At 36.7% G+C, this 25,498-nt stretch overlaps 1 protein-coding gene across 1 annotated transcript; it reads right to left on the reverse strand.

The window, feature by feature from the left end:
* Window positions 1–26: 26 nt before the first annotated feature.
* BBS5 (Bardet-Biedl syndrome 5) lies at window positions 27–25,468 on the reverse strand. Its single transcript, XM_058191087.1, has 12 exons — window positions 25,377–25,468; window positions 22,595–22,677; window positions 21,282–21,347; window positions 20,093–20,142; window positions 17,949–18,076; window positions 12,202–12,337; window positions 8,457–8,552; window positions 7,400–7,462; window positions 6,225–6,359; window positions 6,043–6,126; window positions 5,383–5,406; window positions 27–5,280 (listed from the first exon to the last, which is right to left on the reverse strand). Exons 1-12 carry the CDS (start codon window positions 25,451–25,453, stop codon window positions 5,179–5,181), a joined length of 1,044 nt encoding a protein of 347 aa, XP_058047070.1. The 5' UTR covers window positions 25,454–25,468; the 3' UTR covers window positions 27–5,178.
* Between the last annotated feature and the right edge of the window lie 30 nt (window positions 25,469–25,498).

Raw genomic sequence — 25,498 nt, forward strand, 5'->3', positions numbered from 1 at the left:
AGCTTGCAGCTGTCATGGGTTGAAAGAAGCAACTGTTACTTTAGTCACTAGGGAATCAGTTTTACTTATTACACATGCTGAATGATGGAGGCTACTTGTAAAGTATACTTAGCATTGTGACTTAGCAGGAGTGCAGAATTAGGTTTGAATGTAGTGACTAAGAAATTGGTTCCTATAACTTTCGTGTCACTTAATACTTCAGCTCAAGTATGAATCAAAAAAGATGGAAGTTAGCAGGTGAAAGTATGATGACCAACAGCCAGTCCTGACTGAAACCTCCTATAAAGATTATTGTTTCACTGAAAGTCTTCAATCTACATGCCAGTAAAAACAAATTCCTCCAAAAGCCGTGCTAGGGGATAAATTTGGGGATTTATTTTAGCCTATTACTGGAGTCATTCATCTCACTGTTTTGCAGCATGTGCAGTGATTTAACATAAAATTAGGGTTGAGTCTCAAACAGCAATTCAGGGAATAGGAGCAGTCTGGGCATGAATGCTCAACCAAATTAAAGATGTTTTCTCTATCATTTATGAATCAAAATAGACTGCAAAGAGGAAAAGGGTTTAAGCCAGTGGTGGGTTTCAAATTTTTTTACTACCAGTTCTGTGGGTGTGGCTTGGTGGGTGTGGCTTGGTGGGCGTGGCAGGGGAAGGATACTGTAAAATCTCAATTCCCTTCCCCATCCAGGGGAAGGTTACTGCAAAATCCCCATTTCCTCCTGATCAGCTAGGACTTGGGAGGCAGAGAATAGATGGGATGTGGGGGGCCAATCAGAATTTTTACTACCAGTTCTCCGAACTACGCAAAATTTCCGCTACCGGTTTTCCAGAATTGGTCAGAACCTGCTGAAACCCATCTCTGGTTTAAGTTGAATCAATGAAATCATAACAAAGCATTAAGTATTTGTGAGCTTGAGTACTGTCTTCCACTATAGGTAGTCCTTGACTTATAATCACTTGTTCAGTGACTATTCCAAATTATAACAGCACTGAAATGGGGAAACCTATGACTGGGCCGGGAAGTTGCAGACATTGTAGCATCCCCACAATCATGTGATCACCATTTGCTACCTTCCCTGCCCACAGTCAGTCAATGGGGAAACTGACAAGGAAAGTAACAAGTTGCTCTATAAGTTTCTCCCAATGCCTTTTGTCCTGAATAGCCCCACTATGGAGTATGTAAGGATTTCATACTCTGTAGCAGTCCCACCCACCTGAGCTCTGTAATCTGTGCTTGCCCATAGCTCCTTCACCACCTATGACCCCCCACTGGTACCTCCTCACCCCTAGGGCTCCTGCTTAATGACCTGTATTGTCCTGGAGTTATGATGGCAACTGGAACTGCACGAAACGATAGGGTCACATGGCATTGTCATTTATGACCGCATTGCTTAGCAATAGCAATCCCAGTCCCAATTGCTGTTGTAACTCAAGAATTATCTGTACAGTCTTTAATTTTCATTGGATCACGATGTTATCCAAAGCTTTTTTTTTGAAACATTGTATTGAATTTCACATATATAATTTTTAGACTTCACTGGCTGTGCTAGTCTAAATCTGAAGAATAAATCTTGCTGGCTTTTACAAGACTTAAGTATTACTAATTGATTCTACTTACATTGACATTTAGCAATACTTCTCAATATACTATATATTCAGATGGTTTATGAATTCACAGCCATTGTCTCTTGCTGGGGTTCAGTAAGTTTGTTTCTCCCTATCACCTTTTGGGCACAGGTCAAGTCCTCCACCACAACTTCTGTCAGGCTCAGGAAGGATGCCCATAATTGGATGTGGTGGAACCACTGGCTGAAGGGGAAGAGGAAGCTTATAAAGTCAAGACATTAGCAGTATATGTGTCATTTCCTAAGGATTCTTTACTAAAGAAATAAAGTGTGTTCTTTACTAAAGAAGCTGAAGAAGCTTCTTGGATGAGAAGTGAAATGTCTTCAAAGAAAACTCCGAAAGTCCAGTTGCTTCTTGAAAAAGCACCTTTGGGACAACCATGACTTGGATGACTGAGATTCTCCATAGACTTTACTAAAGAAACTTATTTAATCATTTTTGGAGCTGTTTTGGTTGCTTGTGGTTAACACTTGGCATCAGCAGCATATTGACGAAATACCAGATTATCTTGTGCCACCAGTGACTTTTCCCAGTGATTTAAAAAAGACGTAAAATAGCAGAGAAAGAAGCAAAATGACTTGTGGCAGCCCGAACTGGAGCTCTCTAGGCCTTGACTTCTTCTCTTCCAATACTATCAACCGGAACACACTATTCAGGAAGGAGAACCACTGCTTAACAGTTAAGACAGGGGTAGTAACCTTTTCATACCTACCGCCCACTTTTGTATCTCTGTTAGTAGTAAAATTTTCTAACCGCCCATCGGTTCCACAGTAATGCGCTGTGTTATCATCATCTGTGAATGCCTCTCACACATTGTAGATTGGGTTTGGGGGAGGGGGCACCAGCTACCAGCTCTGCTTGTCTGTTACAGCTGGGTGGTGTGGGGGGAGATGTGTGAGCTATTCTGGGACGAGGCTCTTTTGTTTGCGGTCGCACTATAGCGCCATTTAGTTTCACTTAGGTAACATGAACTAAACTTCTGCATGGCCGATACAAATATAGGGCCTCTGGTGGCTCAACAGACTAATGCAGTCTGTTATTAACAGCAGCTGCTTGCAATTACAGCAGGTTCAAGTCCCACCAGGCCCAAGGTTGACTCAGCCTTCCATCCTTTATAAGGTAGGTAAAATGAGGACCCAGATTGTTAGGGGCAATAAGTTGACTTTGTATATAATATACAAATGGATGAAGACTATTGCTTGACATAGTGTAAGCCGCCCTGAGTCTTCGGAGAAGGGCGGGATATAAATGCAAATAAAAAAAAAATAGTATATTTTCAGAAAGTTACATTGTCACATGGAATTTTATGAAAACCTAATGAAAAGGTTTTTAAATGATGCTATGAATTTTTTTTTAAAAAGTCAATTAAATTAAAAAAAAGGAAAGTGCTTCAGTATTGGACAAAACCCCTACCGCCCACCATGAAAGCTGGAACGCCCACTAGTGGGCGGTAGGGACCAGGTTGACTACCACTGAGTTAAGAGTTCAGTTAATTCTTGTCACTGGCTCAGAAGAATACTATGGTTGGTGGTATCAAAAGTTACCAAAAGATTAAGCAGGACCGAGAAAGTCATTCTCCCCTTCTTGTTCTGCCAAAGGTCATCAATAACAGCAACTACTGCAGTTTTGATCCCACACCCAACGTGAATCCTGATTAAAAAGGGCGAATAGGTTTCACCCATGACCTTTTGCAACTGTAGCCCAACATCCTTCTCAATAATCTTCTCTAAAAAAAAAAAGGGAAATGTTGGAGATCGGTTGATAGTTAAAACAACTGAGCTGAGCAATGGTTTCTGGAGAAGGGATTCACCAAACTCCAAATGCAGGCGATAATGTCTTCTCACTCAAGGGGCTGCCCACCACCAGTCATTCATTACCTGGCATGTTTCATTAACTAGGTGAGACAGGAGTCCAGGGCACAGGTGGCTAAGTTAACAGCACAGAGATCCCTATCAAATCCCTCAGGATCCACAGGCTTAAGCCTAGCCCAGATAACCTTGTAAGAGGAAGCTTCCGTCTCCTCAGCTAAACCCTACCCAGCTGGAATCTACCTGAGTAGATGAGACGTTTGATCTTCCAAATGCTGCTTTGCCACTGCCGAGCAGAAGAAGATCCAGTTTGATTTCTACTTTAATAGGGACTGTGTCACTTTTTTTAAAAAAATCTTCCTGGCAATTTTCTGGGATGCAAGAGTGAAGTAAGCTTGGTTCACTTAGGTTTGTAGATCAAAACTTGAGCTTTAGACTGTATTTGGATCTATTCACTTTTTCTTTTATTTTAGTCCTATGAATTGCTTAAGATGTTTCATTTCCTGTTTTTGTTTTGTTTTGTTTTTAAAAATAAGCTGCTTTGTATCAATGGCCAAAGAGGCTGATCAGGGGTAATTCTGCCAAGTAATCCAGCCAACCTCTTAGTCCAGAAACTAGTAAATTACTTCAGTGTTGGAAGAAACGTCCATCTGGGTTCAGTTCCAAATGGGGATAAAGACACTGGAAACATGGAGACTGCTTGGAAAGATGGTTTAATGGTGGTCAGGATCACGTGGCTTGAGTTCCTGAACAGAAAAGAGAGTGAGCTGCTGAGCGTGCCCTGGCTTTATGCTTTCTCTGAGCTTTGAACTTCCTGGGGCACAGGAAGAGTATCCTGATTGTTGTCAGACTCCCAGGGGGTGGGGTCTTAGCTAGCCTTGCTGGCTGATGTAATCTTCCCAGGTGCCATGTGGTGAGTTTCTGTTGCTAGATGGGTCCTATTGTGTTGCAGATGATGGTCCATTGACAAAGGTGTGTGTGGGAGGGTGAGTTTCTGTCTCTGACCCATTGACAAAGGTGGGGGGAGGCTGGAAGCTGCAGGGGGCTGCTTTGTCCTTAAAACATGTTTCTCAATTTCTCATCCAGGGAAACATATTCTGCCTTTTTAATATTTTCCAAAATATTTCATTCTTCTAGGAGGGGGTGGGTGCTAACTTCCTACAAGAGTAAATCAGAGTTACTCCCCAATATATTCATTCCAAACTTTTCATTGTCAGAGAGGAGACACAACCTGGGACAAGGAGCAGCACTATATCTCCCTTATGTATGGATTCCAGTGGGAAAGACTATTCAAAATAAACTTCCCTTGAGTCTCAAGGCCCAGCAAAATTATTTTCAAACTTGAAAATATGAACTATTTAGTTTCTTCATTTAGGACCGATTGTGAGCCACGGCTGAAAGATATAGAGGAAAAACAACATAGCTACCAAAGCAACCACAACATTCAAATTTAGAACATCTTTTCTCAGTTTACAATACAAACTATCAGTTTTATTTACAGTGCTATTTAAATAATACATAATGGATATTAAATGCAAGCAGCTGAAGTACTGTATAAAGAGACAAAGCACAGCTTAAATATATATACAAGATATTATGTTAAAACTATATAAGAACACTATTTTTTTTCTTGCAATCTATATAAAAGAGGTAGCTATAGCTTGATTGATTAAAAAGACTGCAGCATGACTTTTAGAGACAAAATATATTTTGTCAATTATTACATCTTTTTAAGATGAATATCAACCCATTACTTCCCAGAGTCCTTGCAATGTGAATCCATCTTTTAGCTTCTCTATGGCAAGTCCTAGCTCTTCAGAAAAAACAGGCTCACGATCTTGTTGCTAGTTGCAGGACAACAAGAAGAAGAAAAAAAATGTAAGCAAATTGTGGTTAATACTGTTAACAAGAAACTAAGTCAGTTTTATTGTAACTTTAAAAAATACCTTGTTTCCATCAGCAAAATAAGCCTATGATAAAAAAATAAAAATAAGTTATTGTGGCATTCAGCATTATTTTTAACTGAAATTCAGGCAGTAAATTAATTCATTGAAAAGCCATTATCTCAAAGATATCAAAATCTCATTTCTTATGTCATTTACTTAGTATTAAATAAAATAAATTCATTTTCAATTTAAAATCCTGTTTTTCAAGACATTCCTATTAATATGTATAATTTTATATAACTATTCTAAATATAGAATTTACGGCAAATAAACAATTAGCTTTGATCTGATATATCACATGCAACCAAACAACTGATTTATTCCTAGTATTAAGGAGAGACCTGGGATTTCTTGTTTAGTGTAATGTTACTGCTCACTGTTTGAAAATAAACTGTTTCTTGAATAGGCAGCACCCAATAGTTATAAATAAGCAAATGAATAAAAGACAACTACCTATATTTAACTCATAACTTCTTCGATAACTTGATCAATAGTATAAAGTAATAATTGTTAGTATAATATTACATCCAAGACAAATATCTTAGTTTATTAACATTTTGACCTGGGCTGTGAGCTCATTATAATTTATTGACCAGTTTAGTACACCCAAGTGTACAGGGAGAAACAATACAAAAGTTATTAGCTTTAAGAGACACTTACCACAAAGGCATCTGTCGGCTCATTTGCCTCTATTTCTACATCTTCCTCTATTTGTTCTACTTTCAAATCTTCTAGCTGTTGAGGCTGAATATTGACAAAAAAAACAATTTGAAACAACAACATACATTTCTTTAACACCTTTAAACAAAAGCAGGGATTGATTACAATTTCAAAAAGTGTACCTTTTCTTCCATTTCATAGTCTACTCCAAATATAGGACTGACTGAAAATACTTTATGCAATGAATTTATTTCTTTTGCAGTTTCCTCCAGTTTTTCAACTGGGTCAATCTTAAATCCAAGCACATATCCTCCAGTCTGTAAGAGAGTAATATGTTAAATAAAACTTGCACAATGATTATGCTTGAGCGTAATTATATATTATATATTAAAAATTATGCACCCGTATAATTATCCAATTAGTAAATCAAGTATATTTTACAAAGTCTAAAATGGTTCATTATCATATGAAAGTCAATGGCACAGTATCACTTTAAATCATAGTTAAATATGTAATATATTCAGATAAATCGAACATTTAAGAAAACTAGAAGCTGCAGTGGGAGTTACTTCTTAACCAGACATGCAGAAAGATTCTACCTACCTACCTACCTGCCTGCCTGCCTGCCTGCCTGCCTGCCTGCCTGCCTGCCTATCTATCTATCTATCTATCTATCTATCTATCTATCTATCTATCTATCTATCTATCTATCTATCTATCTATTTATCTATCACATAGGAGATATATTATATACGTGTCTGTACATAATGTGTGCATGTGTATGTGTATATACACACACACACAAACACTACCTAATATACATATATATTATATAATGCATTTTAGTTGGCTTTTCGTGTGTTCATTTTCATGTACCATTTTTTTGTGAATGAATAAATTTTTAAGATACTGTTACCAAAGCAACTGGACAATTCAAGGCTGGAAGCTATTTTTAAATACTAATCTCAGCAGCAGCATGAGAAAAGTAATCAGCAATGACACATACATTTCCAAAGCCATTTATTCACAGTCTTACTCCAACGTCTTAGAAGCAGATAGTTTCAAGACTGCACTTACAATTTTTAAAGGAACACATTGCTCAAATATAGTACATGACTAAGCTGGTATGCCATGTTTCATTCAGAGATCTGATTGGTCATCTGCTGCTAATTTATCATGGTCATTATTATGTCTTTTCATTACTTATGCTTATTTACCAAGTATAATACCAGGCAACAATTTCTCTTTGAATAACAGAACAGAATAATAGAACTGAATAACAAAAAGTAAAAAATATTTATCGTAAATCAAATGGTATATGAACTGAAATAAATAAATTATGCCATTAGTTACTTACCGCCTGAGAACTTTCAATGACAAGTGCCAAGCCAAATTTTGAATCTCTAATCTTTATAGAACGCTGGATGCAAAGATTATAAAAATATATATGTTAAAACATTTTTAAAGTAAATTCTTAACAAAAGTAACTGAAAATATTAATGCAATCTCTTGCAATTAAGATCTTTGTAATTATGCAAAATATTTGAAAGGACAAAACCAAAAAACACACTAAAAAGGAAATGAAAAAGCTAACTTTTGTGAATTTCAATCAGAGTTTAATATTTGTGTGGTTACTCCACAACACTTTTAGCTGGCATAACAATAATTACCTTGGCAACCAAATAATGTTTGGCACATTTAAAGAGTGATATAATTTCCTAATTTAGACCATGACATCCAAAGCAAAGTTTCTAGTTTACACACACCTAATGCCACTCATCATACCACCTCTAATATGTCCTATTGCTTAATTCCCCCCCCCCCCCGGCTCCCGTTTCACTAGAATGAAAATACTGCTAACTTGCCTCATAAACGTGATAAAGAGATCTTTAGTACTTTAGACATGAGTCTAATTGCATGAATGTCATGCAATTTGCAGGGTTTTTTTCAATGACAAACAGTTGTGGTAGATAGATGAGTCAGTGACAGTGATGTGTATGATGTCTCTACTACTTTTTTTTTTATTTCTTTTTGTCACAACAGTATACACAAACAAATGTCATAGATACTTATCCACGATCTCAACAAAAAGATAATTAGTCTGAGAAATGAGTCCTCCTCTTCTATGAGATTGTAGTTAGGGAAGAAAAGCTTAAACATTTCCTTTTCAAATGACACCATCCTAATAATTACAGCCATTTGAAAATGGAGTAACATATTAACAAAGCAATAGCTTCACATATAATTAAACCCTAACAAGCCATACAGCCCCTTATGAGCACTTATGGGTGATCTGGTAGGGGAGCTGAAAGGTTAGTAATTTTAATCTGCAAGAGCCAAATATACATTTTGCATAATTAAAATAATATCATATATGATAATTATTAATAAGAGAGATAATTGTAGCTACTTACAATTTGCAGATATGGTATACTGACATTAAAGCTATCGTTCATATTAGCGTGCCAAACTACTCTTACATTTGTAATAAAAAATGTACCCAGGTTTCCCTAGAAAAAGAAAGATAGCAAAATAAACCAGGCTCCTTGAATCCTTCATATGTCTACATATTTGTGTAAAATCTAAATAGAACAGCACATTTCCTAAAGTAAAACTGACATTTAAATGCTTATTTAAATAAGAAACTCATTGGGAATCACCTGTAATAGAAAGAAATCATGGCACAAAGGAGGAAACACTTTGGCGTTCCTGCCAAGTTCTCAAAATAATATGCCATTCAAATACAATGGCATGCAAGTTAAATTTAGGCTGTTCCAGAGGCAACTACTGACATCAAAGTGACAGTATTCAAAAAGAGCTGTTCTGCTCTGTAAGGCTGATTTTCTTCCTATTTTTAGCTAAATTCTTAGATGTTAAAACAACTGTATGTGAGAAAATGTTTCCTTTGTGAGTTTTTAAAAAAATAATTCCTGGGATCCAACTGAATAAGCTGTGCCGGTCCATAATTGTAATAAAGATTTGAATTGATTCACAGAGTTAGAAACAACTGAGCAACAATTGCCAGAAAACAGCTGCACGGACAGTTCTTGGAGCCCCTAGGGTGGCCCATAAAGTAAAGGTAAAGGTTCCCCTCTCACATATGTGCTAGTCGTTCGCAACTCTAAGGGGCGGTGCCCATCTTCATTTCAAAGCCGAAGAGCCAGCACTGTCCAAAGACATCTCCGTGGTTTTTGTGGCCAGCACGACTAAACACCAAAGGCGCACGGAACGCTGTTACCTTTCCATCAAAGGTGGTCCCTATTTTTCTACTTGCATTTTTACGTGCTTTCGAACTGCTAGGTTGGCAGAAGCTCACACCATTATGCGCCACTAGGGATTCGAACCGCTGAACTGCCAACCTTTCAATCAACAAGTTCAGCATCTTAGCCACTGAGCCACCATATCCCTACTGAGCCACTGCGTCTCATGCTACATTGCTATTCCACAAGCCTGCACTGACTGCCAGTTTGCTTCAGAGTCCAATTCAGGGTGTTGTTATCACCTTTAAAACCCTTCATGGTATGGGTCCAGACTATCTGAGAAACTGGTTCACCCTGATGGGGTTAGCCCACCCCACTTGTGCCGGCAGAAGGGGTATGCTGTGGACCCCATTATCCAAGGAATTTCTCCTGGCAGAGTCCAGAAGAGCCTTTTCAACTATGGCTCCCACCCTCTAGAAAAATCTTGTCCCTTGAGGTCGGATCTGGTCCCCTCATTTTGGCCTTCCAAAAGGCCTTGAAGACATGTCTATGCCAATTAGCCTGGGGCCTTAATGGGAGTGGGGGTGGGATGTTGGAAGTGGCTAATGGAGTAGAGACTACCCCACTTACTACCTGTGTGCATTTTGTTTCCTCCCTCTCCAGCTAGCTTAGTTTTATTTTCATTTTTTAATTTAAGAACCTTATTTATTGCGTTAAGGTTTTATTGCATTTTATCCAATGACTGTAAGCCATCTAGAGTTGCCTTTGGAGAGATGGTAGGCATCGCAGCTTGATAATTTGATAAATATATAAATAAATATTACTAATCCCACTTTTTAAGGAGCTACAATATTTCATTATTATATAACACAAGTTTAATAAAAGTCAAAGTTGACAGATAATAATTTTAGTGGTTCCTGCCTCAGAAAATACAGTCTAACTAACTGTAGGAAAGAAAACAACATTTCTTTGTAAATGTAACAATGCTTTCCTATGATAATTATGCTGATTTTTTTCTAATTACTGTAACTATAATAATTATTGCAGTAAATATTGTAGTAGTTCAAAGACAGATACCACATAAAAGCAGATTCTTTGAAGGAACACTGAACTAGATTTATAGCTGTAAAAGTATACAATTTTAGGTTTTCAAGCTACAGAGTAGTGACATTTCCATCTGACATGACAAGCCATGCTTGTTGACATAAACCTGATGTGTTGTCTACATCAGGGGTCCCCAACCTTTTGGACCTCAGGGATCACTAAATTCATAATTTTAAATCCTGTGGATCACTAGTATAATCTACCTAATGACCGGATGGGTGGGCGTGGCTAGGTGGTCATGTGACTGAGTGGGTGTGGCTAACTTGGTGTTACTCATGTCGAGGGGCGCCTCGCCAGCCTCTACTCACACCTCCTCTCCCAGCCACTCTTCACCTTCCCACCCAGGCTCCCTAGGGCCCCAACAGGAAGCAGTTTTTCTTTTCTTTTTTTTAAATTTGAATTTATATCCCGCCCTTCTCCGAAGACTCAGGGTGGCTTACAACTGTGTTAAGCAATAGTCTTCATCCATTTGTATATTATATACAAAGTCAACTTTTATTGCCCCCAACAATCTGGGTCCTCATTTTACCTACCTTATAAAGGATGGAAGGCTGAGTCAACGTTGGGCCTGGTGGGACTTGAACTTGCAGTAATTGCAAGCAGCTGTGTTAATAACAGACTTAGTCTGCTGAGCCATCAGAGGCCCACTTGTTGGAGCTAAGCAGCCACAATGAGAAAGAGTTGGCAAAACAGCTGGATCAGTTCAAATTGGATCTGGCGGAGTAGGAGGCTCAGTAGAAACACCTCACTGAGGACTATGGGTATAGGCTTTCCAAGCAGAGGAAAAACCTGCAGGAGTGCAAGGCCAGGTACCGGCGCCTGGAGGCTTAGAGGGCTGAGATGGTCAGCCAGTTCCAGGCTGTGATGCAGTCCCACTGGAACAAGGTCCTCTGGCTCTTCGCCACCAGCACAACTTCCCTCCATCCTTCACCCAAAGCCCCACACCAGGAGGCTGAAGCAGACCCCAACTTGGAATTTCTGCCCCCCTCCGACCCACACAAAAAGACCTCGAAGGAGGAGACTCTCTGCAGCAACACAAACGTTCATTGCATGTATCCGGCCCAGGGGCCATAGTGTGAGGACCCCTGATTTAGTGCAATATAAGAAATGCAAATGATTTTTCTGCAGACCACCAAAATTTTCTCACAGACCACCAGTGGTCCACTGACCAACTGTTGGTGACTGCTGGTCTATATTCAATTAAAACATCATAAAGCAGAGGAAATATGGACAGGTTACCTTCCTCTTTAACTAACAATAAATGGCATGGAGAGTATATACAAAAGTTCTCTTGCATGTTAAAAGAGTAAAACAACAACCACCCTGCTCTACTTGTAGCTTTGGCACATATACATGCATACTTCTCTTTATGCACTGTTCATCATAGTTGTGGTTGCACAACTCTATAGGAACCTGGCTAGCTCCATCTCAACTGTCTGCTTTGACAATATTAACTTACTTTATTTCTGATTTCATAGAAGTTATTTGTCTTGAAGCTACTTTACATAGCTTTCCCCATTTACACATGCAATGCTTGTTATACTACTATACTCCTGTTCTTTGTTCCTAAATTTTCTGTGGTGTTCTCTTTCCTTACTATAATTATTACTTCCTGTACTAGGCCTGAGTGTTAAGTATCTTGGATAGTCTTTATGGGAAAATGAAGTAATAATTATGCTGGTCTATGACTGTAATAAAGATTTGATTTGATCTGAAGTATTAATGCTAAAATAGTCTACTATTCCTACATAATATAATCAAATAGTTTGTGTATAGATTATACAATCCTTTTGGCACATTAGACACTTTTTAGGAAACCACTTTCTTAATATTGTTTTCTCATGCCACATCATACCTGGTCACTAGATAAGTTCCAAACACCATTTATTTTGTCGTATACTTGTTCCTTTGGTAGCAATCTCAATTGCTTGTTCTGAATTAATGCGGATCTCAACTTCAGCTCACGGTACATTTTCGATGTTTCGTAAGCTCTACAAATAGTGGAATACATAGTTTTAACATTATCATTTTTAATCTCATTTTATTTAAATGTATCCATGAAACAATCCATTTTGTGTACAATTACAATACTTTAAGGTTTTGGTTACTACCTTTAAAGCGCTCCATGGCTTAGGGCCTGGGTACTTACGGGACCGCCTGCTGTTATCTCATGCGTCCCACCGACCCGTACGCTCACACAGAGAAGGACTTCTCAGGGTGCCGTCCGCCAAGCAATGTCGGCTGGCGGCCCCCAGGGGAAGATCCTTCTCTGTGGGGGCTCCTACCCTCTGGAACGAGCTTCCCCCGGGTTTACACCAAATACCTGACCTTCGGACCTTCCGCCGCGAATTGAAAACACATTTATTTATTTGCGCGGGGCTGGCTTAAATTTTATTGGTTTTAAATTTTTATTATTAATTTTTAATGGGTTTTAGTTTTTATGTTCCAAAGTTTTAGGCCAATTATGTCATAAGTTTTTTAATTCGTATTTTAAATTGTATATTACATTGTTTGTTTTACCTTGGCTGTACACCGCCCTGAGTCCTTCGGGAGAAGGGCGGTATAAAAATTGAATAAATAATAATAATAATAATAATAAAAATTCAGTCCAATTAATTTACTGATGAGTAAATATTAAGCAACAGTTAAAAGAATATACAGAAAAAAGTAAGACATATTCATTATATATCAGCATCCCTGCAGTCAACCTCAGTCTTCTGCAAGTGTCCCATCTGGTTCTTGATATTTTTTGAGGTAAAAGATGCAGACTCATAGAAATACACGTTAAACTGGAAGCATCACGGCAAGATTGGCTGGGAAATAACGGGTTCCACCCAGCCTCACGAAAATCCAGCCAGACAAACCACTGTCAGGGGGTCTTCGGACCAGAACCGTCCTGTAGGGACGGTGAAGAAGGAGAGGCGCCTTGGATGACCAAGAGGAACAGGCAAGTTCCTCAAAAGGTTGGAGGCAGCTCTTTGAACTGGCGGCGGGGCGGCAGCCATTAAAAATGACCACTTTGAAGCTGGGGCAACTGGAATAAGATTTTGTGCAGGAGCGGTGTTTGAATGGAGTACTGGTACAGGTAAATGACTGGCCAACTTACAGGTAAAAATGGAAATAAAAAAACCCAACACTTTAAAAGATGTCCTGCGGAGGAAATGAGCAGCTAATTGGCACTTGGGAATTTAAATGGAGGGAGAAGAACAAAGAGGAAGTTAAAGTACTAAAAGCCAGAAAAGAAAACTTTATATTTGAATTTAAAATTGGATTTGGAGAAATTAAAACTAATACAAGAAAAAGAAACCTGAGGAAAAGTACTTTTTAATGAGGATTTGAAATAATTTTGACAGTTTTGAAATCTGAAGGAAGAACAAAGAGGAAGTTAAAATATTAAAGCCCAAGAAAGGAAATTTTACAATTGGATTTAAAACTGAACTTGGAGAAATTAAAAACAATAAAAGAAAAAGAAATTTGAGAGAAAGTATTTTCTATGTGGATTTAAAACACTTTCGTAAACTGGATACTTTGTTGTTTTGAGAATTGTGGATTGGAGAGAGACATCTTCTAGTGGAAAGAAAGCACTACAACAACTGGCTTGAAAATTGAAAGAAATAACAACAGTGACCTTGACCACTACAAGAGCTGTGAGAAATTTTAAGGAGTATTTTAAGCTTTAACTTAAATCTTAATTAAATATAAATTAAAATATCAATAATTTTTTAAATTGACAATATGGAGTCTTGGATGTATGAGGAATTAATTGAGATACTTAAAAATGTGCATGAATCAATAAAGGGCAATAAAAAGTTAGAAACTTTGTTAGAACACACTAAACAGGAAAAAGAGAATATAAATGAGAAGCAAGAATATAATATTGAAGGTAAAGGAATTGATGGTAAAAAGTTAGATGATCACACTGGGATTTACAGTGGCAAAAAAAGAATGGATAGGGAGGAATGTTTTCCAAAAAAGAATCAATTAAAAGGAAGAGAAGGAAATGGGAAAAGATTAGGTAAAAGCTGGGGGTGAACTAGGCGAGTAATAGAATCAAAAGTTAGACAAAGGATTCAGGAGAAAAGATATAATAAATATAAAAAGAAAAAAAGAAAAAGAAGAAGACAAGAGAATGGGATGGTAGGAGAAAATTATTAAGAAGTGGAATTCTGGAGAGACCAAGAGAAAATGGTTAAAAGGGGAAGAATAGTAGAAAGGAGGAAGGAAAATAAAATATATATTAGTAGATCTAAAGGAACTGTATTAACATTAGTAATTGTAAAAAGTAAATATGATGATGTATATTGTGTACTGCAAAATGAACAGCCGAGGAAATATGAAGTGGTAATTTGGTTTAATTATGAAAATAATTGAAATCAAGAGATAAAATTGAAATGTAAAAAAGTGCGATGGGGATTTTGAAACAATATGTTATAAATGATGGAAATAAAATAATTAATTGATGCTATAATAAGGAATTAGGAATCAAGGGCAGATACTGATATTGCTTATTAGGTACTTAGAAGAGATTAAGATAAGATGTGGAAGGTCAATTAAAGGCTTTCAAAGTGAAAATTGAATAAGATGAAGTACATAGTTTATAGCCAAAAAATGTGATGGGGATTTTGAGAAATATACTTTATAAATGGAGAAATAAGATACTTAATTGAAGTAATGCTAAGAAATTAGGATTTGAAGGGCGGATGGTGATATTGTTTATATACTATGTATTAAGAAGAGATTAAGATAAGATAAAAAAGTAGGGAAAACATATCATGGCAGAAATTGAAATATGTAAATTGAATTTGGAAAAAACAAAAAAGAAGATTGGAATAGATTATAACAATCAATCTATAACTATGTTATAAGTTGAACAAGATGTGATCCGGTCAATACTTTGTTCATAAAATATGTTGTAAAAGAAAAATTTAATTAAACTTATTCAAAAAAAAAATACACATGTTCACTCAATGCACAAAATAAAAGCTTATTCTTAGTACCCAAGTATTTCTTAGATTTTTAAGAAAAAACTTAAGTAATCAGCCCTTGCTACAAAGTATTCTTTACAACCAAATAAGGCAGCAAATCTCAACCTTTTCTTCACCATGGACCCCTTTTAATAACTTTTGTGGCCATGGACCTCCAAGGCTTAACTCAAGATTTAAATCACGACTTTTCTTCAAGCCTTCACAGACCCTCCTGTGATGACACTGTAGACCCTCAGGGGGTCCATGGACCATAGGTTAAGAACCACTGAAATAAGATATATATGATGTCTTCAGCACTGAAGCATCACATATACAGTCTTTCTGCAAATGGAGCTCCATGAAATCTCCCATACTTTGCCAAGGAATTGAGTTATTCAAACCATGCTCTGGAAAAAGCACTTCTAAGAGGTTGAGGCATGTAAATTGTTAAGCACTTTTCTACCTGAAAAAACTATTTGGGTTGTGCCACCTCTTTCAAAGGGCCTTTAGGGTTAGGGATACGACCCACTTAGCCCACTTAAGGAATACCGCCAGCAAGATCCATTCAGGAACATTTATTTCAACCTTTTCTTGGCTTTCTGGCCTGTTTGAGTTGGCAGCTGAACATAATTCTAATAAATATTATATTATAAATATATAATTATTATATATTTATATATTATATATTGTAATATTTATAATAAATATTATATTTATAAATATTATTAAAAAATCTATTTGTAAATGAAGAAAATTTGGTTAAACAAATTAGAAATCAAACCCAGGGGCATAAAAAGAGATTGTATAATGTGTTGATAGAAATAGATTCTGAAAGAGATTTAATAAAGGATTGTATGATAAAATGGGCACAGAATATTCAGGAATCAATAATGTTGGAAACATGGGAAAAAATTGGGTTAAACAAATTAAAAATCAAACCCAGGGGCATATAAAGAGATTGTATAATGTGTTGATAGAAATAGATTCTGAAAGAGATTTAATAAAGGATTGTATGATAAAATGGGCACAGAATATTCAGGAACCAATAATGTTGGAAACATGGGAAAAAATTTGGGTTAGAAATGTTAAATTTATGCAAGTGCAGAATTTAAAGGAAAATTTTTATAAGATGTTTTATAGATGGCATTTAGATCCTAAGAAATTATCATGTATGTATCCAGATATGCAAGCGAAATGTTGGAGATGTAATTGTGATGATGCTACATATTTTCATGTATGGTGGACTTGTAAGAAAATTAAGTCTTTCTGGATAAGAATTTGGTGGATTATGCAGAATGTTCTGAAGAAGAAGATAAAGTTCCTACCACAATTTTTCCTTTTGGGAATAACAACAGACTGTACAGTGATTGAGACTAAATTGATTTTGAACTTAATAACAGCAGCAAGACTGTTGATTGGACAATATTGGAAGAAAAAAGAATTACCCACAATAGAAGAATGGATATTGAAAGTTTCCAATTTGGCTGAGATGGCTAAAATCTCAGCCTTCTTGAAAGACAGTACTCAAGAAAAATATCTAAATGAATGGAAGAATTGGATTGATTATATTCAAAATAGATATCAGATTAAGAAATTTCAGATTGCCTTTGAATGAAGGATGTTGTTTTGATTTTAATGGAAGAAGTCAGGTTATGTGAGAGAGAAGGATTATAATTGTGTTAGATTTTAAAAATTTAATGTATGACTGTTTGTTTATTGAACTATACCTTGTGTTTGCTCCGGGAAGTCGGGGGGGGGGGGTTTGGAGGGAGAGGGGAAGGAGGGGGAGGGGGGAGGGGAGGGGAAAAATTTAATTGTTGTTGTAAAACTTTTTCAATAAAAAAAATCTATTTGTAATTTGAAAAGCTGAAGTGCAAGAAGATTTGCTGTATAAAAAATAATTTATGTAAAACGATAAAGATGTGTAACTGAACACTCCTCTTCTCTGGAAAACTGCTTGGCTGAAAACATGAACATTTCATTCAGAAGTTGGGAACATACTGAAAGGTTTTTTTCTACAAATTGCATTAAACTCAGATGGTTGATACTGTAGGAATTTGAAAACAATATTAGTATTCCCCAGTAAAATTGTCCTTTTAAGTTGGTTATTTCCTGATAATGGTATGCATAGTTCAGGAACTCCCCTTGCAGTGAGATGGGCAGCAAACAAATTTAATTAACAATAACAATAAGAACAAAAAGGATACAAATGAAAGTAGAACTAAACAACGATATAAATTCATTTCTTGGAAAACAATAACATCTTGTTATTTATTACAGTTGGACCTAAAAATTTTGATAGTCATTAGTAGCATTTAATATATCCAGAAGTATGCCACTTATTTCTGCATGAGTGCATTCGGATTCAAATAAAAAGCCCTAAAATAAAATACCAGTACCAGTCATGGACTTTTAAAATGTACAAAATGAGGAGGTTGTGGAAAAGGGATGGTAAGGGAAGGATTTTGAAATACAGGGCAGAGATTTGCATTTATAAATACCAAATTGTATTATATTTCAAAGCAACACAGCAAAATTTCTGAAACCTAATCAACCATATGTAATTAGCTAATTTGGCTAGGGCTGCTTTAGTGAATCTTTTGTGTTTCTACATAAAACTTAAAAAAAATTTAAATACCTGTGAACAGAAATAACAGAAGCAAAAAGTCTGGGGCTCCCAGGAATCACATTTGTAAATATGAATTCAAAACGTGTGTTATTGCATTTGGTTAAGATATAAAGTGCTTCGGTCTGTCCTCTTAATTTCTATAAGAGAAAATATCAGATGTAATATTTTATTGCAGTTTTTAAAAGAAAAAAAGAAATGAACATTATAGTCATTTAACATTTCTGAAAAATATTATACAGAGTTACATATTATATTACACTTCTGTTTTTGAGAGATACAAATGTGTGCTATATTTCTAATCCGCTGTATCACAAATGCCTTGAGTAGATAACAACTCATATATAATAAAAACCAAGTTCAGTAAATGTAAAGCACATAAAAGATCATTTCTGTTAAATTGCACATTTAATAAAACATGTGAAGTGAATTTTAATTATGAACTCATTAAATAGAGCTGACCTACATTAAAATTCCAATTATTTATATCTGCATTAATCAATATCTATCATTGTTCTTTCTCCCCACCTCTCTCTCTTTTCTCTTATGTGTCAAATCTGAAGACCAAACTATATTAACAAAGATGCTATTATATAAAATGATGTGGAATAATGTAGAATTAAGAGAACATTTATCTTAATGTGAGATGATAGATCTATAGAATAGAATAGAATAGAATAGAATAGAATAGAATAGAATAGAATTTTTATTGGCCAAGTGTGATTGGACACACAAGGACTTTGTCTTGGTGCATATGCTCTCAGTGTACATAAAAGAAAAGATACCTTCATCAAGGTACAACACTTACAACACTTAATGATAGTCATAGGCTACAAATAAGCAATCAGGAAACAATCAATAATTACCTGAATGATATTATGAGATATCACATAAGTATATCTGATTAATATTCTTACTTTGCCATCACATATTTTTATTTTTCAATAGTTATTTTCCTGTCTTCTGTAAAAATTCTAGTTATTATTGACGTAACCTGTTAAAGAACCTTGGAAAGGGAATGAAATCTGGGCTAGGGGATTAGCATTTGGAGGCTCATCAGACAGTCTTCAGGTTATGATGACAACTGGGACTGGAATTTACGTTGCTAAGTGATGCAGTTGTAAAGCATAGTGTTATGTGACCACATTCTATAGCAATGGCAATTCCAGAAATTCCAGTTGCTGTCATAACACTAGGACTACATGAAGACTTCATATGTTCATGACATGGGAGGTGGGAGTCTCAGGCAAACAGGCTGAGGAGCGAAACCTATGTGTGTGTTGTAGGTAGGCATTATGGAGCATGTGTAGGCAGGTACTACAGGAAGGTGCCAGGTTTCTGTGGGCAGATGCTATGGAGTGTGGGGGTGTGAAAAAATGGCAGAAGCAGGAGTGTCTTGTGACCTCCTGCCAATTTATTTTGCTTTGAGGGAAACTGGCAGGATAGGTCACAAGTGTGACTGCGAGATGCCATAATTGCAGACTGGTTGCCAAGTACATGAATCATTATCTTGTGATGCAAGGATGTTGCTATGGATGGAACTTTGAGGACTGGTTGTAAGTTCCTCATGTTCAGTGCCATTGTAACTTTGAACAGTTGTTGAATGATTGCCATAAACCAAGGACTATTTGTATACCTTTTTCAAATTACCGATGTTGAACTGGAAAGAGATAAAATATAGTACCCTTTCGATTTGGGAAATCGAAATAATACTTGAGCTTCTACTTGAGCTGCAGAAGATGCTTATTCTGTGTTTGGAACATACTTATCTATTTGTGAATGCCAGCTGACATCAAATCAGAAGTCATGACCATAATCATACGTTGTAGTTTATATACCAAATCTTTCATATCTTTAGCAAAATCTATATTTTTGTTATTAATTTCCTGTTTGATATCACTGCCTGCATTTTTCTTCTGCGTCCAACTGTTTAAGTATCTGTCATTTTAAATGAAGAACTTAATGCAACTCAAGTGAATTCATTCAAGTCAATGCCATAATGCATATATAAAACTTGGATATCACTAATATTCTTGTATTTGAAATTTAAGGAGCTCTGTAAAGCAAATAATGATTAGCAAGTTATATTATTTTAAAACAACATATCTATTTTGAAAAATATTCTGGCTGATTCAAAACAAATTTTGTAATCTTACCGAGTTAGCAGTTCTTGTTGTTGTATTCACAAAGCAATTGTAGCCAACAGCTAAATAATTAGGGAAAAGAAACACAACATTGCTATTCACATAGCATTAGAATAGTGATTTAATAAGAGATTTTTAGTATAAAGTAACATTATATAATATATGCACAGCAAATATATAACAGCACAAGAAGATTAGTGGGAAGTGAAGTGAAGCAAAACATTTTCATTTTTAACAATTCCAATTTAATATATAATATCCAGAGTGCTTTGAAATCATCTACTATTGCTTCATACTTCTCAAGCAATAAAATTTAAGACAGTCTGAGGAATGTGAATGTAATACCACAAAGTACCCTGAGTAACATTTTTGATTCTATCATTGTTATTATCTACAGAACAGACCTCAAAATCTCTTTCCAATTCACTTCTTTTACAATGCTCCATGCATCTTACCACTCCTTTACCACCAACAATAGCAGAAAAAGAAACAAGTTCATCACCTGCCACCTGTAACTGCTCTAGCAGTATTTCTATTAGGGGTATGGTACACTTTAAAATACATAACATATTTTTTTTAGGCTTCCACATAACCATTACCTCTCCTCCTCCTGCCCAAGATGCTACTACTTTAAGGACTCTCATTAAAATGAATGAAATAACAGTATCTTTTTCTGTCTGATGAGAATCTGAAAAGGGTTGGGTTATTTTAATAACAGTTAATATGTCAGGCCCAAGCCCAGAGATGACATAAGAAAATCCAACAGAATTCCATCTTTTATTTGCTTCTATCTATGCACAGAATTTTACCAAACTAAAGAAGAAATCTTCTAAGTTAAATAGGTATATACTGAGCGATTTTAGACTATGGCTACCCCGAACCTTCTCCTTCCTCCAGCTTGGAACTACACAGTATCTTAATCTGGGCCTCTCTCTGAGGAAGCTCTGTGTTGCCAACTCTTTCCCACTGCCTCTCCAGGTGTGCCTTCCGTCACATAATAACAGCTAATACTGTTGCTATAGGTTGCAGTAGTGATGTTATAAATCATCAGGAATCCTTGGAGATTATGGTGATAATTTGACAGATTTGACAAATATATCAGGGAGAATTTTTGGCTGACTTTTTAAAAACTGTACATTATTAACAACTGGGGATGTGTGGATAGACAAAATATACATTAAAAAGGGGAAAAAATACTTACAGAGGTTGACTCTAGGCAATACAACAGAATGCCAAATAATTCTTAAATTTGTTACTAAGAGTCTGCCTAGAAATAAAAAAAAATCATTGGAATTTCTACATCCAGTAACTTTGTTTTTACATATGAGAAACAGAAAAAAAAAGTGCATGAACACTTTTACATGTAATCAAATATAAAACAGCAATGATTTTTGACCAACAATCCCAGAGAGAAATCCTGTTAATAAATGTAGCTGTTGTTGTTCTTTTTTAACTTATTTTTGCTGGAAGTAATTATAATAGGTCACTATGAGATGGCTGCTAGAAAATGAACGGACTTCTCTTACAGGAAGGATTCACCAGCATGTTCCCAGTTTAATAATAGATAGCAGCTGTGGCATGCACAGGCCTGCTGGATCAGGTCAAGCCGGTCTTAGGCAAGCATTTTGTTTCTACAATGACCAGCCAGATGCTCTGCGATATTTGCAAATAGAAAATGGGACATAGTCTCCCTCTTTGGTCTCTGCACTGTAACTGCTTTTGGAAGCATGCTGCCTCAATCTGGAGATAATACTGAATCTTCAAAACCTTGGCCAATCTTTCCTTCAGCATCCTTCTGTCCTGTTAAGAGTGAGGGTCTCCTGTACTTACAAATATTTTAAGTGTAGATAATGCAATACTGATTAATAAGTATCCACACTGAGGAATGAGTTTGCTCTCAATATATAGGATTTAAAAGAATATAATAGAGTTATAGAACAAGATAAATAAACACTGTGAATGCCATCCCTAGAAGCAAACAATCTTATGTAAGCATTTATGGGGGAAATAAACTAAGGAAGCAAAACATTAAAGGGTAAAGCGAAAGATTTCAAGAACCAGATTTTTTGTAGATTTGAGAAAAGTGGGGAAAAGAACCCTAATACCAGATAGCATGGGGAAAAGTGGAAGATAAATACCATAGTTTAACAAATGAAGACAATTGTGGCCTTCAAATCAGTGTTGTACAATTATATTTAATAAATTCAGATAATTGTGAATCACAAACTTCACAAGCAAAATAAAATTCATCTACATCCATGGGGGATACCATAATTTGGCAGAAGTATATTTGTTAATTAAGAGAGATTATCATTAATGCAAACAAACACACGAGAGTTTTAGGAGATGAAATATCTGAAAAAACAGAAAATAAGCTGTCTCATTCTCTCTCATTCTATTCTGAATACATGGTTTTGTATTGCATATGCTCAAAATCAATCAAGCAGAAAAACTTTTCTTTCTTTGAAATGTCTGTGGAACAAATTTAACCTACTTTTAAAAACTCTATGTTACCTTTCTCTCCATTGTTGCCTTTGGTGTCTTCAATAGGCTCCAAACAATCAATGAGGACCTCCCCTGGTCTCATTTTCATTTGCCTAAAACAATATTATATTCTTAAATATTGCTATAAATAGTTTTGTTTTTAATTACAGAGGTCAGTCATAATTAATTGAATATGAATAGCATTCTGAGAGGTAACAATTATGTACAAATCCCCATCAGCCTAAAATTTCTGTGAAAGGGCTTGTTCTATACCAGGTTGGCATCTCTCATTAGCCAAAAATCCCATTCCAGAAGTTCTTAAAAAAATTAATAGCTATTCTGTCTTCACACTTAAGAGCTGAAAGGAAAAATAAATTGGGCTAAGAAAGTAAATGACAGCACTACAGTAATTCTTAATTATAACTATCAAGCCATCCATTGGCCCAGTCTCATCCCAGTCTCAGCTCCTGTATAAACAATCCTGTTCAGAATCACATTTCAAGTACTGTGAAGCAGGTCGTCCTGGATGGGAATCCACTGATAATATCACTTTTAATATATTTTGTTTCTGAATGATTCAATTCAAGAGGTTTTTTCTTGAATCATTACATTTATGGTTAATTCTTCTGAAGGTTCAATTAAATTTATATCAACAGCCACATCAAATATTCATATTGCCAAATGAAATACATTATCCTCTTTTCCAGGCGTAAAGCTGTTAATTTCCTTCTTTTGTTCAGTTCAAAACAGACAACCATTTTTGAATTAGATTATTAAAATGTTTTAATTTTGATTCAATCAAAAATGCTCAATATATGTGCCTCTCAAGTTACAAATAACAATCCTGTAAGGTAGGATGAGGTCTTCCAAAATAAATAAGATGTAAAGGAGCTAGTTTAGTGTAGTGGTTAATGCAGGAGCTAAAATATGGGAGATGATGAGTTCTAGTCCTGCACTGAGTATGAAGCCAGCTTGGGTAACCTTGGGCCAGTCCCCCTCCCTCAGCCCCAAAGAGGCAAACTACCAATTTACAATTTGTTTATGACCATTCAAAGTTATAACAGCACTGAAAAAAGTGACTTATGACCATTTTTCATACTTATGACCGTTACAACATCCCCATGGTCATGTGATCAAAATTCAAACACTTTCCAACTGGCTCTTATTTATGATGGTTGCAGTGTTCTGGGCTCTTATTTATGATGGTTGCAGTGTCCTGGGCTCATATGATCCGTTTTTTGTGACCTTTTGACACAATCCCCGAATCAGGGAAGCCCGATTCACTTAACAACCATGTGACTAACTTAACAACTGCAGCAACTCACATAACAATGATGGCAAGAAAGATTGTTAAAATGGGGAAAAATTCACTTAACAAATGTCGCACTTAGCAACAAAAATTTTGGGCTCAATTGCGGTCGTAAATTGAGGATTACCTGTATTTCTAAAATCTAGTCAAGTCAAATCTAGTCAAGAAAACTGCAGGGACTAGTCCAGGCAGTTGCCAGGAGTCAACATTGACTCCTGGCACCCACACGCCAAAAGAGCGTAAGGAAGATTAGACAGTATATATAGAAGCAGCATTAAAAAAATATAGTTTCTGCGCCTTATCCCTGCCCTTAGGGTTTTCAACCATGAAGCATCCCTGAACAGTTAATCTGATCCGATCCAGAAAAAAAATACAAATAGAATAGAATAGAATAGAATCTTTTATTGGCCAAGTGTGATTGGACACACAAGGAATTTGTCTTGGTGCATATGCTCTCAGTGTACATAAAAGAAAAGATACGTTCATCAAGAATCATAAGGTACAACACTTAATGATAGTCATAGAGTACAAATAAGCAATCAGGAAACAATCAATATCAATATAAATCGTAAGGATAGCCCTCAACTTATGACCACAATTGAGCCCAAAATTTATGCTGTTAAGTGAGTTTGGCCCCACCTTACGACTTATTTTTGCCACATTGTTAAGTGAATCACTGCAGTTGTTAAATTAGTAACACAGTTATTAAGTGAATCTGGCTTCCCCACTGACTTGGCTTATCAGAAGGTCGCAAAAGGGGATCTACAGGACACGGCAATGTCATAAATGTGAATCAGTTGTCAAGCATCCGAATGTAAATCCCGTGACCATGAGGACGCTGCAACGGTCATAAGTGTGAAAAATGGTCATCAGTCCCTTTTTTCAGCGCTGTTGTAACTTGGCCCGCTAAGTGGTAAGTCGAGGACTACCTGTAGCCCCACCCCCCACACCCCCACCCCCGGTCACAGGGTTGACAGGAACGAATTAAGTGTGCAAAAGCCCCTAGATGAGGATTTGGGGCCGGAATAGCTCAGGCTATAAGGAGCCTGTTATTAGAACACAATAGCCTGCAATTACTGCAGGTTCAAGCCCAGCCCAAGGTTGACTCAGCCTTCCATCCTTTATAAGGTAGGTAAAATGAGGACCCAGATTGTTGGGGGGGCAATAAGTTGACTTTGTAAATATACAAATAGAATGAGACTATTGCCTTATACACTGTAAGCCTCCCTGAGTCTTCGGAGAAGGGCGGGATATAAATGTAAACAGATAGATAGATAGATTTGAAATCCCGTGGATGGGGAGGGCCGGGGGCCAGTGTGAGGACCGGCCGTCCCCATGGGAGCAGCGGGAGGAGGAAGACAACAAGCATCCCACAAAGGCTGCTCGGGGAACGGGGTCGCGAAGCGCTCGCCCGTTGAACCGCCACTCCTGTCAAGCCGGACCCTTGCGACCCGCGAGGGAGAGGCGAGAGGGGCGGGGACGCGCTCGCGCCACATCACTCACTGAGAAGAGATGTCAAAGCGAACATCTCGGTCCTCCCACAGCGAATCCGCAGTTGCAGCCGCCGCCATGACAACCATTCATTGGAGCTCCGCCTTCCCGACTCCAGCTTCCCGACGGGCACT

Source organism: Ahaetulla prasina, chromosome 1, assembly GCF_028640845.1.
Source record: "Ahaetulla prasina isolate Xishuangbanna chromosome 1, ASM2864084v1, whole genome shotgun sequence".
Lineage (NCBI taxonomy): Eukaryota > Metazoa > Chordata > Lepidosauria > Squamata > Colubridae > Ahaetulla > Ahaetulla prasina.